The sequence below is a fragment of the Bemisia tabaci genome, chromosome 2, assembly GCF_918797505.1.
Source record: "Bemisia tabaci chromosome 2, PGI_BMITA_v3".
Taxonomy (NCBI): domain Eukaryota; kingdom Metazoa; phylum Arthropoda; class Insecta; order Hemiptera; family Aleyrodidae; genus Bemisia; species Bemisia tabaci.
In genome coordinates, this window is record NC_092794.1 from 26555117 (window position 1) to 26570343 (window position 15227).

Consider the following 15227-nt stretch of genomic DNA (forward strand, 5'->3'; position numbering starts at 1 on the left):
TGTGGGGTGTCCGTTTTTTTAATTTTTTGTAGCCTGTGATGTTTTGATGACAAAAGACATTCATTCAGTGAAATAAGTGCTTTGCATCACTGTATTCCCTAGGAAAGTATTTTAATTAAGGGAACTGTCAATGGCACTTAAAATTCTCAAATACAATTTTTATATAATGTATTTGTATACTACTGTATATCTATTGCAACCCCTCCCCCCTTGTCCCAAAGTATTAGACTGACTAAAGTAAAGTGGCTCATGAAAGATTTATTTTAGAATTTGGTTGAGCATTCCAAAACTGACCTATCCAAACTATGAATGTGTCAATTACATTCCTGATAGAAAAAAAGTCAGGAAACCTTATGTTATTATTTTCCTGGTGAGCTAAGAATTAACTTCCTTTGGATTTTTCACGCTAACAATTTGCTTGTGTTATCACAGGTACTCTTGGAATTCTCTGTGAAATCAATGTGGATGACTGCACCCCCACATCTTGCCACAATAATGGAACATGCATTGATCGCGTTGGCGGGTTCGATTGCAAGTGTCCAGCTGGTTTTGTTGGTCCACGCTGCGAAGGCGACATCAACGAGTGTCTTTCAAACCCCTGCTCTCCCCATGGAACACAAGACTGCGTGCAACTCATCAACAACTACCATTGCAACTGCAAGCCAGGCTATATGGGCCGCATTTGCGAACTGAAAGTCAATTTCTGCGAGAGCGGACCGTGCCAAAACGGTGGGGTTTGCTCTGTCATTGAGGGTGGACACAAGTGTCTTTGTCCAGAGGGCTACTCCGGCAAAAATTGCGAATACTCTGGCTTTAACTGTGCTTCTCACCCTTGTCAGAATGGTGGAACTTGTGTGTCACTTGATTCTGGAGGCTACAGGTCAGTATTGCCATCTACTTAGCAGATATTTTATACTGAATGATTTTACAACATCCCCATTGCAAATTGTGTTCACCCTCTTAATCAACAGATTCTGTAATCTATTCAAAAACATCTTCTCCTCATTGTAACTCATCCCCTTTTATTGTCCAAAACAACAAGCTACTTAAGCGAACTTACAAAAACTAGGAATCCTGTAGTGTAGTACTTGCTGCCTGGGGAAAATTTTGTAAAGTATCAAAAAGGTGATCTGGAATTTGAGCTTTACCTGTACAAAGACATATTTATTTTCCAGGACCATCCTTGAAAGAATGTTCATAGATGAGCTACCTTGCATGTTAATTAGGCGGCCCTTCATCAACACTTCAGTTAAACCAATTTTAAAGAAAAATATGTGATTTTTTTATAGATATCAACGTTTTCAATCAGAATGCTCAGTCAATTCTCCGGCAGATCTATAACAGAATTTTTTTGAACCCAAAGGTCTTCATAGATAACAATTTAGGCTTAATTGGAGTGGAATGTTTCAAGAGTTCAGGTATAATTTGGATTGAAAGTAAAAAATCTGCACAAGTCATTTTTAAATAGGCTTCTACCACATTATAAGGCTTTTGAAGACATGCCAATTCTGTTTTCAAGGTAATTTTCAACAGCTTTCATTCATGAGACTTATCATTTTTTTTTGTTACTGAAGGTGTGACTGCCCGATCGGCTCTATGGGATCACATTGCGAGTTCGATAGTCGTGATGAGTGTGAAAGCGACCCTTGCTTGAACGGTGGAGAGTGCCAAGACCGCATCGGAGACTACTCCTGCTTCTGCCGTCCAACTTGGACTGGAAAGAATTGTGATCTTTTTGACATCAATTCTAGAGGTGGCCTTGGCAGTTTCATTGGAAAACAGGTTTGTATTTTCTGGCTTTTCTCCGTCCTTAAACTGCAACTCAACTTCAAGTAAGCTCAGACAAATATCATGAGATTATTTATATGTTATGCATCTTTGAAGTTTCTGGAAAATAACTTCAGGCCTCCTTAAGCAATTTTAAAGTGTGTTTCACTTGAGCGATCTCCTGTGAGAAGAGGATTTTGCAGCCATGGAAGTGAGATTATACCAGGCACTTTGCTTTTGGTTCTGCCAATCGACTCCTGGAAATACATTCATGAAAGCCTCGTGGTGTATAAAGTGAGGGCAGAATTTTAGTAAAGAAAATCTTTCAAATCAAACTGATTTGTATTGATCAGTATTGATATTGATCACTCAATTACAAAATCTTGCCTCCTAGTATCAGCCTAAAAGAAAACTAATGTCTGTATTTAAACAGTTCAGCACTTACTTGCTCAAGCAAAGGAGGACATTGTATCAGTCATTTGTAAAACAACATCAAAATCAAAGCTTCAAACCCATATTTTCCTATTGTGTTTCCCTTATATCTAATAATTGCTGTGTCCATCACAGACAATTCTGTTCGGAGTCAAGCCAGGAAGAGAGGAGCAGTGCTCCCAACGGTGTCGAGAAAAAGCCGGCAACTACTACTGCGACAAAGAATGCAATCGGCCAGAGTGCAACTTTGATGGTGGTGATTGTTCCCTGGGTATCAATCCTTGGCTCAACTGCTCTGCCCCAATCAACTGTTGGGAGGTCTTCATGAATGGACAGTGTGACGAGCTTTGCAACAACCCTCAATGTCTCTTTGATGGCAGAGATTGTGAAAAGTCTCTTCAACCCTGCAAGTAAGTCATTTACTTTATTATTGAATCGCCTTGTTTTATCATCTTAACTGTCAGAAAAGTATGAATCTTGCTTATAATCAAATATTTATGATCATGAAGAAGGGAAAGGTTGATTAACTTCCAGTGGTTAAGTGATTAATACCCTGATCGAAAATGAGACAATGTTCAGTCGATACATTTCTTCAAAGAAGTGTTTTTTTTTTTGCTCCTTTTCTTGCAGAAAAAAAGAATCTGTAAAAAATATTTAAGTTTAAATTAATTTTTTTGAAGGTTCCACTTTGCCTAAAAAATTTTTGGTCAACTTACAGTTCAAAATTGCAAAAAGTAGACCTATGCTAAGGTATAAAATTCTACGGAGAAGACCTTTATCCATTTTATCCAGTAACTTGAACACCTTAGCCAATGATTAACAAAGGAATGTCTGTGTTCTTTGTCACATTTGAGAGCATAGGAGAAGGCTGGTATGCAGTTGTTGTTGTTTTGTCGTAAGACATTCCAATGATTTTCGCCGATTCTGGTGCCATTTTTAATCTCTGGAATGATCTCTCAGATCTAGATTTTAATTTTCCGTATCTTAGAGTTTGATCATCATATGCCATAATCCTCTCAGAGAAAATGGTTACTCTCTTAAGGAACAGAACCCTCTTTCCAAATGTTTTTTGTAAGTATCACTGGTTTTTTTTAAATGTTGCTCTCTGTTGACTTTTCAATAATTAAAAATCATTGTCATGTTTTTCAGCCCTGTTTTTGATTATTATTGCTCGCAACATTATAACAACGGTATTTGTGAGCCTGGTTGTAACAATGCTGAATGTAACTGGGATGGTCTTGACTGTGTCCGCAATCTTCCTCCTAGCCTTGTTGAAGGAGCACTGTCTGTGGTAGTTCTGATGGATATAAGCACCTTTAAACAAAATCTAATCAACTTCCTGCGAGAGGTGAGCTCATAAATGAATCTTACCTCTCTATAATTGTTATATTTTTCTGTAATATAAGTTCCATGGTCCTGCTAAGTATTAATAATATGTATTTCAAGCAAGCTTGGCAAAGCAATTGTACAGAATAAATCCGCATGAAAAATATGAAAAAAGTTTAGCCAAAGATTAATACTTTTCTTCATGGTAGTGCCAAAATTATAAAGCAGACCAGAAATCTAGATTTATGAAAAGGTACTGCAATGCTATTTTAAAGAAAATCGTTAAGGTGATTCGTCAAGCTCAAGTGACGTGGTCGAACTGGCATGCGATATATCGCATCTTTTAGGTCAAAAATCTCGGCAGATTTTGAATTTTCAGCAAAAAAAAGGACGATAGCCCCTGCGCATGAGCCTGAAGAATCATTCTAAACCCAAAAATCGGCAAAATTCAGAGAAATGAAAACACGATAGTGTTTGGAAAAAAACCTCGCATTCGATACCGAAATCGATAGCTGAATCGAATGCGAGGTTTTTTTCCAAACACTATCCTGCTTTCATTTCTCTGAATTTTGCCGATTTTAAGGTTTAGAATGATTCTTTAGGCTCATGCGCAGGGGCTATCGTCCTTTTCTTTACTGAAAATTCAAAATCTGCCGAGATTTTTGACCTAAAAGATGCGATATATCGCATGCCAGTTCGACCACTTCTTTTGAGCTTGACGAATCACCTTAAAACATTTGGGTTCCCGCTTACCTGAGTATTTTTGATGATGAAGGAAATTATGAAACATGGATAGTAAACCAACGAAGGAAACAAACAAAGCATTATTCGTGGATGGATATGAAGTATTCATTTATTATCAAATGAATATCCGTCCCAAAATCTAATATTTCTCAGCACTTGACAAATTCTGCATGAAGTTTTTGTTAGCTTTTAGTTCTGTAACTGCTGCTGATCAGCCAAGTGTTACAGCCTGTCTTCATTGTTGCTTCTTTTTTTGTCAAAATAACCAACAACAGAATGCTTTAGTGTGCTATAATTCTAAAGTTTGCAGCAATATGAACTTTATGTCAACACAACCTCAAGTTTTTTTCCTTAGTTCTTTTTTAACTCCTAATAAAACTTCCAACGATGAGACACCATTTTCTGAGTTATGCCAAAATTGGTAATTACACCTCTCAGCCAAAATTCTAATCAGTATTTTTTTTTTTTTTCCAGTACGGGCATCACTTACGAGCAACGGTGAGAGTGAAACATGATGCTGATGGAAAAGAAATGATCTATCCTTGGAAAGCATCAAGCGGTGGAACCTCTGGAGGAATTTCGAATGGTGTCATTGTCTATCTTGAATTGGATAACCGAGGGTGCGAAAACAATCCTGGTGCTGAATGTTTCCTTAGTGCCAGCGAAGCAGCGGAGTACCTTGCTGCAACAGCTGTCTCTCACACTCTCCCAAAAACATTCCCAATCTATCAAGTGCGTGGTATTTCCTCTCCAGATACACCAGCAAATAACACCCCTGCCAATGGTACTTATATCGCTGTTGGTGTCATCATGACCTTACTGATTGGTCTCCTATTAGGTGTCATGGTAACGGCTCAGCGCAAACGTGCTCACGGTATAACTTGGTTCCCGGAAGGTTTCTTGACCAACAATAATGAACACAGGAGAAGTAGACGCAAAGGACCCGATGGCCAGGAAATGCGCAACATGAAGCAACAGGCGATTAGCTGCTTGGAAGGGAATTCAAATCATTGGTCTGATGATGAAAGTGAACTTCCGCCTGCCAAACGAGCTCGAGGAGGGGACTCAGAATATGAGCATATGTGGCCTCCTCACTCAGGGGACAATCAGAACTCCTTGATTTTGACCCCACCCAGTCTGGACAACAATACAGGCCAGTATGGAATGAATTGTCTGATGCCGGCCTCTGCACGCAGCACCAATCTTGAAACAGGTGACGAAGAAGAAGATGAAAATACAGCTGCTCATATCGCTGATTTGGTGGCTCAGGGTGTTGATATCAACGCAGCGATGGACAAAACAGGTGAAACTGCGTTACATCGGGCTGCACGCTATGCCCGGTCCGATAAGTCAAAGAGACTTCTTGATGCTGGTGCAGATGCCAACTCTCAAGATAACACTGGCCGCACACCCTTGCATGCTGCAGTCGCGGCCGATGCCATGGGCGTATTCCAGATTCTGCTCAGGAATCGAGCAACAGACCTCAATGCCAAAATGCATGATGGAACCACTCCGCTCATTTTGGCAGCGCGGCTAGCCATCGAAGGCATGGTGGAAGATTTGATCAATGCAGATGCTGATATTAATCTGGCTGACAACAGTGGTAAAACTGCTCTCCATTGGGCCTCAGCTGTCAATAACACAGATGCTGTTAACATTTTGCTCGCCCATGGCGCTAATCGAGATGCCCAAGATGACAAAGACGAGACTCCTCTGTTCCTAGCAGCCCGTGAGGGTAGCTTTGAAGCATGCAAAGCTTTGCTTGATAACTTTGCAAATAGAGAAATCACCGATCACATGGATCGGTTACCTCGTGATGTTGCGTCTGAAAGGCTTCATCATGATATAGTGAGATTACTGAATGAGCACGTCCCTCATTCGCCACAAATGGTGTCTGTGAACTTGAATGGCAGCACCCTGCTAAGCTCGCCGAACCACCATCACCATCTAATAAGCCAGCCCACAGTTATCGGTTCTGGAAAGGGTGGAAGTGCCAAAGCAAAGAAAAGACTTAACAAGAATAATGGTAGCCTCAATAGTCCCGATTCTGATAATACGCAATCTGTAAGGCGGAAGAATAGTATTAAAAATAAGTCAAATAAAAAGCCATCCTCTCTTGAAGGAACTGTTCTACCAGGCCTTGAAGCATCTCTTTATGACAATTCTGTCATTCATCAGCTTCCTTCATATGAAGATTGCAACAAGGCTATGCCAATGCAGAGCTTAGGCATTGAGTATCCATACTCAGGACTGCATGGTTTCCAAGAACCATCGCCCCCACATAGTGTGACATTATCGCCCTCACCGGCAAAAACACGTGGTCCTAATCTGCCAACGTCGCCAACCCACATGGCAGCGATGCGAGTCGCTACACATCAAAAACAATTAGCTATGCAGTTTGATTTCTCTGATACATTGTGTAATAATATGGGTCCACCGTATCAGCAGCCACTCATGAATTCTGGTTTGCCAACGCAACCATACCACAACTTCACAAGTCACTACCTCACTCCCCCTTCGGAAGCTCCGCCTTCGGAAAGTTTTCCGACTGATTCGCCAGAAAGCCCATTGTACTGGTCTAGTTCGTCACCGCACTCTAATTCAGATTGGTCTGAGGGTATATCCAGTCCAAATGCGCAACAAACAGGTAGTAAACAAGCAGATGGACTTTATGTTTAATCCCTTTAGGATGTATTATTTTCTAGCCATTTTATTTTAATTTAAATCTTTCGCGTTTTGGAATCAATGTGATATCAATTTTTAAGAAGTAACTTTAGTTATTTTTAAATAGTTTGCGATCTGACCTTATGTGCCCCGGCTTTAAACTATTTCATGTTTGCTTGTAAGTATTTTTTTTAGAAACGACTATTATATTTTAAATGTACAGCTTGTTAATGTTGTTAAGTTTTTGACTGGGGGAAATTCTCCCTAGCAAGCACTCTCATGTTTCCTAATAATGCTTAATTGTACTAAAAATCGTAGCCACGAAGTATTAGTGGAATGTGACTGTCATTTTTTACCATTCGTGGTCACAACAAGCGCATCAACTACTGTATGTGCTATCAGAAATCATCCTAAACTTTTATTAGCGCATCAGACACAGGATACATGAGAGTGTGGTACAAGTTACTTTTGTACCCCCAATTTTATGATTGTTATCATAATATATCTGTAGAGGTAAATAAAATGAAAAGATCTCATTTGTCTAGAATTTTCTCTAGATGTTTATATTTTCAATCAAAATGGGATTTTGTAATCCCATGTTCATCTTATTCGATTTTAGGTCAACTTGAGTCTGTTGCTTTTTAATTGTCCAGAAAGCAAGGTTCCTCGATTATTTTTCTTTTTCTCTCTATCTCTTTCTCTCTCTGAAAAATTGAGAGATCTCAAAAGACACAGGTTTTTCATTTGAAAGTTTTGGGGGCCTAAAATGTGGTTTGCTGTTGAGTGCCTCCTAGCCTGAAGTGGATTGGCAGAAATATATTGAGACAGATCCCTTGGTGACAGTTTGTATGGTTGACAAAAGTAGCCGATTCATCAAGTTAACTCCCCCCTCTCACCTACATTTTAACAGATTTATTTTACCTGTTGATTGCCACACCAATTGGACGAAACACGGGGCAATATTATTTGCGGAGCCTGGTGGCTAATGTGTTACCAATGTTCCTCATCTGCTGGTTTTCACCTATAACCTTCGAGTCCATCTCCGAACTAATTGTGTACTCGTAGAAGTACATTTAATATAGAGAATTGCCCTAATTACCAATAAAAATTCTAGCCCTCTTTTTGGTAGCTATACTTTCAAAGTATCCACTGAAAGTGCATGGTGGTTTTGGACAAGAAAAGAAATTCTGTTAAGACATTTTGCTGTGTCTCATTTGTTCAGAACATGCTACTCTTCAGTATCAGCAGAAAGGTTGTAGAAAATTATTAGGGAGTGGCTGCTGCCAATTTGTAACAGTTACACTCGATGCAACATTTGCTCAAACTGGCTGCACGTTTTTAGTGTTCACTAAATTTCAAGGCTGTTATCCCTGTCTTGTGTTATATTTTGGAGGTTTCTTTTCAGTTTCAAACTTCAGATTGCAACCATTTACTTGCCAGTTTTTCAGCAAGGGAACTGGCACATTTTATCGTAATATGCATCAAAGTTGCTACTTCTATGCACACTTGTGAATGTAAATATGTAACTATCCGCTAAGATGTGTACATTTTTTAGGTGTTACAACTTGTTGAAAATTATCAACTGTGGTTTATTTTTTATTTTATTTTTTTTTTTGTTAACTGTAAGAATGCTTTAAATCAGTCACCTCTTTCTTAAATCATGGATGATGTTTTTCTATCCAAAGTGTTTTAGTCGATCAAATCACCATTCTTCTTTCAAGGAATCGCAAATCATTCAGTATTTTTTGTTTTATCTATTATTTTATCAAGACAGCTGATATCACGTCATGATTTTTTGCTTTTATCAGGGCCTTAAAAATTTAAATATAAGTATTTTTTGAAGGAACCCAAATGGATCAAACTATTTTTTTACTCTTTCCAGTGATCAGTAGAAGTTTTTTTTTTTTTTTATCTTTAACTAATTCAAGATTTTAATGTTTTAAATAATCAAATTTTACACCAAGAAACATGACTCTTTGACCTATCTTGATGTCTGACTTTTTGTTCCTTCAAGTCATGCCATTAATAAACAAAGTATTAGACGTTTCAAGACTGTCAAGTCCTTCTCTCTAAGCCTTTTTGATGATTGCTTCAGTATTTTACCAATCTAACAAGTATTTACTTAGATCTTCTCAATTTTAGTTTTTCGAAGCTAGTCTCCAGCCATCAACAACCATTGAAATCTTTTTTACTCATTTTATGAAAGATTTAAATAATTTATCTGAATTTGATCTGATTTTTATATAATTTAAAATGTAGAGAATATTTTACACCGTAGGTATTTGTTTTTTTTACACCCACTTAGATGTGTATAAAAAAATGAGAATCGGATTTTTATCTGCTATTTTAAAATCTAATGAAGGAAACTGAATTATTTTCTTGGAGCTTAAACTTGAATCAAAAGCGATCATGTAGGTATTCAATAACAATTTAGAAGGACAAACTGTGTATTGTGATAAAAATCATTTTGTTGATATTTTATGAAGTCTTCTTCACCTTGATGTACATGATGGTTGTTAGTTTATAGTATCCTTAATAATAGTTGTTAATATTTTTTTGTACTTTTGTAGTACAGTGAATCAGCAGAGGTATCCTATTTTGTGGATCTAAAATAATTTTGAAGGTATTTTTTTAAAACCCATCTCTTCTTCTTAAATGGCCTTTCGTTCAAACGAGCTTCCGTACTTTTTTACAGCCTATTTATTGATCAAATACTCATCTTGAATAATTTTTTAAGTATTTTTACTTGCCAAATGAATTTATCCTGTGTTCCTAGGATCTTGCAAAATACAAAAAATACTATAAGATTTTACAATTTTACATAGACTGGTAATTTTTTAATCTTGATAAAGTATTTTATTTTTTTTTATATAAAGTATATCGTAAATTTTTAGACAAAAATCTCTTCGAGTTTTACCACTCGCTTCAATCGTGTAATATTTTTTTTATCAGTCTTGTTATCCTAAAATATTTATCTTGCAACAGATGATCATTACTTTTGTTAACTGCCTGGTCGACTGATAGTTTTCTAACTTACTTTTCTCTCTTTGTATCCAGTAGGAAGTCCATTTTAATGCCCTCTGTTACTCAATATTGATTTATTATGATATCAATCACTAGCAACTGTCAGTTTTTAAGACTGAGACTTCTTTTTGTTGAGAAGTTTGCCATGAAAATTCTGTCAGTTAGGATACCAGCTGTCATAATTGCAAAATATAGAAGCACTCAAAACATTTTAATCAGCTCGTTTCTTCTCAATTCGAAAGCGAATAAAGCTCATTTGAGTTTGATCTGTACATTTAGCCAAGTTTAGCTGCCTTATTTCTGTAAAATTGTAAATAAGTTTATTTGTAAATTCCTCATCCAAATATTCTTCAATGGAATGAATCTCAAATTTTCTGATACAGCAGGTACAAAACAGAATTCATCAACTTCAAGTGGAGAAGGAAAGACTTCAGAATGACTGCTGAATTTCATGAAAGTCAATTCCTTTCTTATACGAAGGGTTAAAATTGAAAACTGGAGTACTTCCTTTATCTGTAATTGCTCAATTTTCAATCTGCTCTTTTTGAATTCATCTAAAGTGTCACTGCTTAATCTTAAAGGCTAATTGTTATGGTTCTTTTGTTTGTTTTTTAAAGGGTGGCTGCTTTAAAACTCAGTCTAAATTTATCAACACTATTGTTTGGTCTTGTTACAGTATCTTTTTCAGTAAAAATCAGTATCATCAGCACTAAAAGTTCAAATATTTAGTATAAAATTCAAATTAATGATTGAAATCTCTATCGACCATCCAAAAACATTTCTTCGTTTTACAATTTTCACTCACAATGCCAAAACCCTCTTCGACAAAGAAATCAGAACTATTTGTCAGCTTGTTATGTTCAAATAATTGAATGCATACTAAAGCCTTTCTCCTTCTCTATTATCAGATGTGTGATTGCTATGTTGCTGTTTGTTTCATACATGAAATCAGCTGTTATTACAGTATCTGCCGCTCCAGTTCGAAACGAGTGGTTTTTGAAAATCATTAGGAGCTTAAGTTTTGTAGCTGTTTTTATACCATTTCCTGGAAAGAAAAAAGAAATAAATATATATCCTTTTTGTAAATTGTTGTTTTTCCATACTCTTTTCCCCACATACTTGTGCATAAACTACATTTTCATTGAAATCCCTAAAAGTTACAATATTACCTACCCCTTACTCGTTAACGAGGTGTGTATGGCGGGATCGGGTTCCTAACCCCCCCTAATTATCGGTGGGGTTGGAAATCCATTAGGCCTTCACTAATGCCTCCGTGACTAAAGTTAAAATGAAAAAGGGCAGCCAATCTAAGATTTCAAATTGCCTGTTGTTAATTACCTTTAAGTTCACTATTTCTTACCAACCAAGGATGGTTTGGATGTCAATTTACATTTGTAGCTAAAGAGCCGAAGACCTCAAAGTCTAACGCAGCCCGATAGTTAAAATTTATGTCGGCTTAACATAACATCAAAAATCAATAATTGCACAGCGACAGAGCTGCTGTCTTGTCTTGCCAACTGATAGTCCAGTACCACATGTACAAATCAGAGGTCCCGTGTGGAGTTTCGTGGGTAAAATTGTTGTGACATACCGTTCTCTTCTTTAGGATGTCTAGAATCAGAATTTCGATGTTGTCAAGTTCAGAAATTGAACCGACGCCCAGAATTCAAGATGGCGTCCAAGATGGCCGCCACCATGGTGGAATTTTTAAATTTTGCAGATGGTGTCGAGTTAGATGTTGATTCCTATGTAAAATGACACGAGGAATCCGAAGATAACATTTAAAAACACCCCCGACCCAAAGGAGGGCTCCAAATCCAAGATGGCGGCCAAAAATACCACTCAGGGGTACTAATTTGCCTTTACGGATCCAAGTGCATAGTGAGGTATCCATTATTGGGTTTTCAGGGTCGTAGAGTCCGGAAATGAGGTCCATTTTTCGCTGCGGCCTTGAAGAAACCCTAAAATCAACTATGGCGCCCAAAATGGCCACCGTTTTTACGGCTGAAACACCAATTTTGCGCAGCTATGATAAGCAATACGTTCAAAATTCAGTTTTATGAGCAAGGAGTTCGAATTTAGGAGATCAAATGTTCACTCCTATAAAAAAATGAGCCTCCGAATCAAAAATGCCTACCGACTTGGTTGCCAGTTAGAGGTGCAAAGAGCAGAGAGAAAAAAAAGGAGGGGTTTGCATTTCGGGCATCTTGGACTTTTTTTGATGACGTAGCTCGATATGACGAGTTTTATCATCGATTTTCTTGGAAATGGTGTAATTTATGGCAAAGAGCCGTTCTCTAAAAAATGCTTCAAATTATAGCACGAGCTGATCTAAAATCAAACAAAAAATCGGAAATTATGGTCACTTTTTCATATTTAGAATTTCGCTGGCCAGGTTGTACAGACCTACGTCACAGGGTAAACAAACCTCAAGATGCAAACACCTCCTTTTTTTTCTCTATGTAGATATAGGACTTTTCGCGCGGCTGCGCGACGGTTTGTTAATAATATGTGGAGGTTAAGCTATATTCATGCATCGCAAGCAACCTGGCGCGTCTGTTTCTTGCTACTGCGAGCACGCCTTCATTTCCTCCCGCACGCAACAAGGACAACCGCGATGATAAAGGAATCCCATTCGACGAAATCGAGCCGAAAGCAGGCACCAGTATATACATATGGGCTATTTTAGTGATGGGTGGGATTTTATTTAAAATTCCTAGGAATCCTAGGTATACTATAGTATTTACTGTAGTAAACAATTATCATTTATTCCATCACTTCTTCGGATTATTTATTTTTAATCAATCTATATTCATGTGAAGTGTAGCTCATCTGTATTTCCATTAATTTTTTCTTTCCCTGGAACCTAAATATATATTATGAGTTTGAATCCATCAGAAACTAAGTCAGTCAAAATCAAATTTAACTACGTACGAAGTAAAAACAATTTGTATTTCGCAAATTAAAGTGATAACTAAAGCAACCAAACTGTGTCAGACATGTTCCAAAATTACTAGTTAAGGCTTTTATCAGCTCATCATCTGATCCAATAATTTTAATTGTGGCATTTCATTCGGCATGTCGCCGCACGACTTCTATGATACTGAAAGTCTCACATATATAATTTGAAAGGGGGAGTCTGGGGGAGCGGCGCCCCCTCAGCAGGTAGCTTTTGCTACTTGTTTTTAAAACGGTACATTTGACAATTCATAAGGTAATATTTATTTTTCAATTTAACAGGATTATTCGGGATCTTTCGTAACAAAAATGGGAAATGCCCACTTCCGCCTGAACGGAGAGGAAATCGTAATGATAACAAAGAGAAATAAAAGAAAAAAATATATTTACAGCAATTTAAATTTGTAAAAAATAAATAACATTTAATTACACAAATTTTACAAGGTGGCTAAAAAGAGGAAAGATAGGGACAAAAAAAAAGGGGGGAGGGGTAAAATCAAAAGTTACAGAGGAGTGAAATTTTTTTATAAAACAAACATTATGTTTCCATCACTACGGTAATCTAAGTCTGAGAACATTTGAGAGCATTGAGTGAAAAACTAAAAATTACTTTCATGTTATTTAACAGCCATGATAAAAAACTTAGCCTTTCCAATACCTCAGGATGGAAGTGGAAATATTGGTTAAAGAAAAAACAATTTCTAGGAAGCTGAAATAGCACAGAATAATCAAAGGGGAGAGAGATGTAACTTGATCTCTTAAAAAATAAGCAGTTCAGCAGAGGAAAGGGCTTTCAATAGGTCGGCTTGTTACAAAACTAAGTACTGATCTTCCGACAAGAATATTCAGGCTCTCATCATGAGTTCAGCGAAACATTTTCAATACAATTCTTAGTTATAGATATAAAATTTTCAAATTACACTATTACTGATCTGCAGTATCAATAAGCTAAAAATAATTATTTGGAAGGATGCAATTCATACCGTATTTTTATTTACAACTCAGCGTTCTGTAAAATGCACAGTGCTGTGTATTAGTTGAACGAAATGAATATCTCATGTTTAATGCACACCTTTGAACTGTAAAAAAGACTGATCACTTCTCATCACCTACATTTTCTCCATGTTTAAGAGAAAACACTGATAGACAAGAGATCTCCAAAAAGAGATGAATTCTTCACCCCATATCACTTGACTGAACAAAGGTAGCAACCCTACTGACTATAATACTTGCACAGAGGGTCGGCAAAGAGGATGCACACACGCCTTCTTTGGCCTAGCATTGATGTTTAATCTTTGCAATGGAGTGATGCTCGTCCAAACCTGCTGTTGTGCTATAGCTAAGGCTATCACCTTTTCTGGGTTCTTTCGGAGCCACAGGCAGGTATCAAGTTATTCTTTTTATCTCCATACACAACCCGCAGCAGGATTTCTGACTTCAGAAAAGGAAGAAGGTGTACATTATACTTGAGTGCATACGGTATTTGACAGTTCACTCCATTTTGACAAATATCTTCAACTACAGGGTACTCAGCAAGCAGTAGCTCAACAGAGAGAGGACTAGGAAATACTTTGATAGGAGGATTTCGCAAAGGAATCATGACAAACAACAGTCAAATTGAGAATGAAGAGGCGTGAACATAATCATATCCCGAGGAGCCGTCGTACCACATAGTTGCGCTAAGGGGATCATGTGGTCACAACGGCATGGCCCGCCTTCACCTGATAACAAGCAAGAAAGTTTGTCTTACTATCGAGCAAATAGGGTAGGAAAACGGTTGTCAAAGCTTAAGTACAGAAAACACTGCAAAAACGGAGAAAACCTGTATCACAGTTAAGAAGCAGTTCAAAATTACGGATATTTTTAGCTCACTTTCATTAGCAATTAAAACTTCTTCCTGACTGTTCAGAGGAAACTGCTTTCAAAAATCAAAAAAATGAAACCAAAACAAGGAAAACCATGGTAAAATGTAAAAAAAATTACAAAAAATCAATTAGCTCGGTGCCTTGACTACTACACCTGTCTTGGTACGCTGAACTGTGACGCCATTTTATCCCCTTGGGCTAATCACATCTGATCTCTCATAGGGCCCAGAACTGAATTTGTTTGTGATAAAAATTTCGTCAGGAAACTTGAAATATCCAATTCTCTCCAAATGTCCTTAATTTTTAAATTTCACTTTATCCATTTTGTGTTGGACAACACGTGTTACAGATTTTTATAGGGCACATTTTCATTGGCCATGAATTTTCATTTCTACAATGTCATTATTTTCGTTGTGATGAAGAAAAAACGATGGCAAAATTTGGCAA

General features: G+C 37.3%; 2 protein-coding genes across 2 annotated transcripts in view; one reads left to right on the forward strand and one right to left on the reverse strand.

The window, feature by feature from the left end:
- Nucleotides 1-11043, forward strand: part of LOC109032481 (uncharacterized) — a 143601-nt gene extending 132558 nt beyond the window's left edge. Inside the window, exons 16-20 of the mRNA XM_019044636.2 lie at nt 433-880; nt 1575-1782; nt 2335-2609; nt 3349-3547; nt 4744-11043. Of these exons, the coding sequence (XP_018900181.2) occupies nt 433-880; nt 1575-1782; nt 2335-2609; nt 3349-3547; nt 4744-6948 (3335 nt within the window). The 3' untranslated portion in view covers nt 6949-11043. The remainder of the gene's footprint in view (nt 1-432; nt 881-1574; nt 1783-2334; nt 2610-3348; nt 3548-4743) is intronic.
- A 2240-nt stretch (nt 11044-13283) lies between these two features.
- Doa (CDC like kinase darkener of apricot) overlaps nt 13284-15227 on the reverse strand; it is a 38548-nt gene continuing 36604 nt past the window's right edge. Inside the window, exon 11 of the mRNA XM_019044582.2 lies at nt 13284-14636. Coding sequence (XP_018900127.1) covers nt 14633-14636 — 4 coding nt within the window. The 3' untranslated portion in view covers nt 13284-14632. The remainder of the gene's footprint in view (nt 14637-15227) is intronic.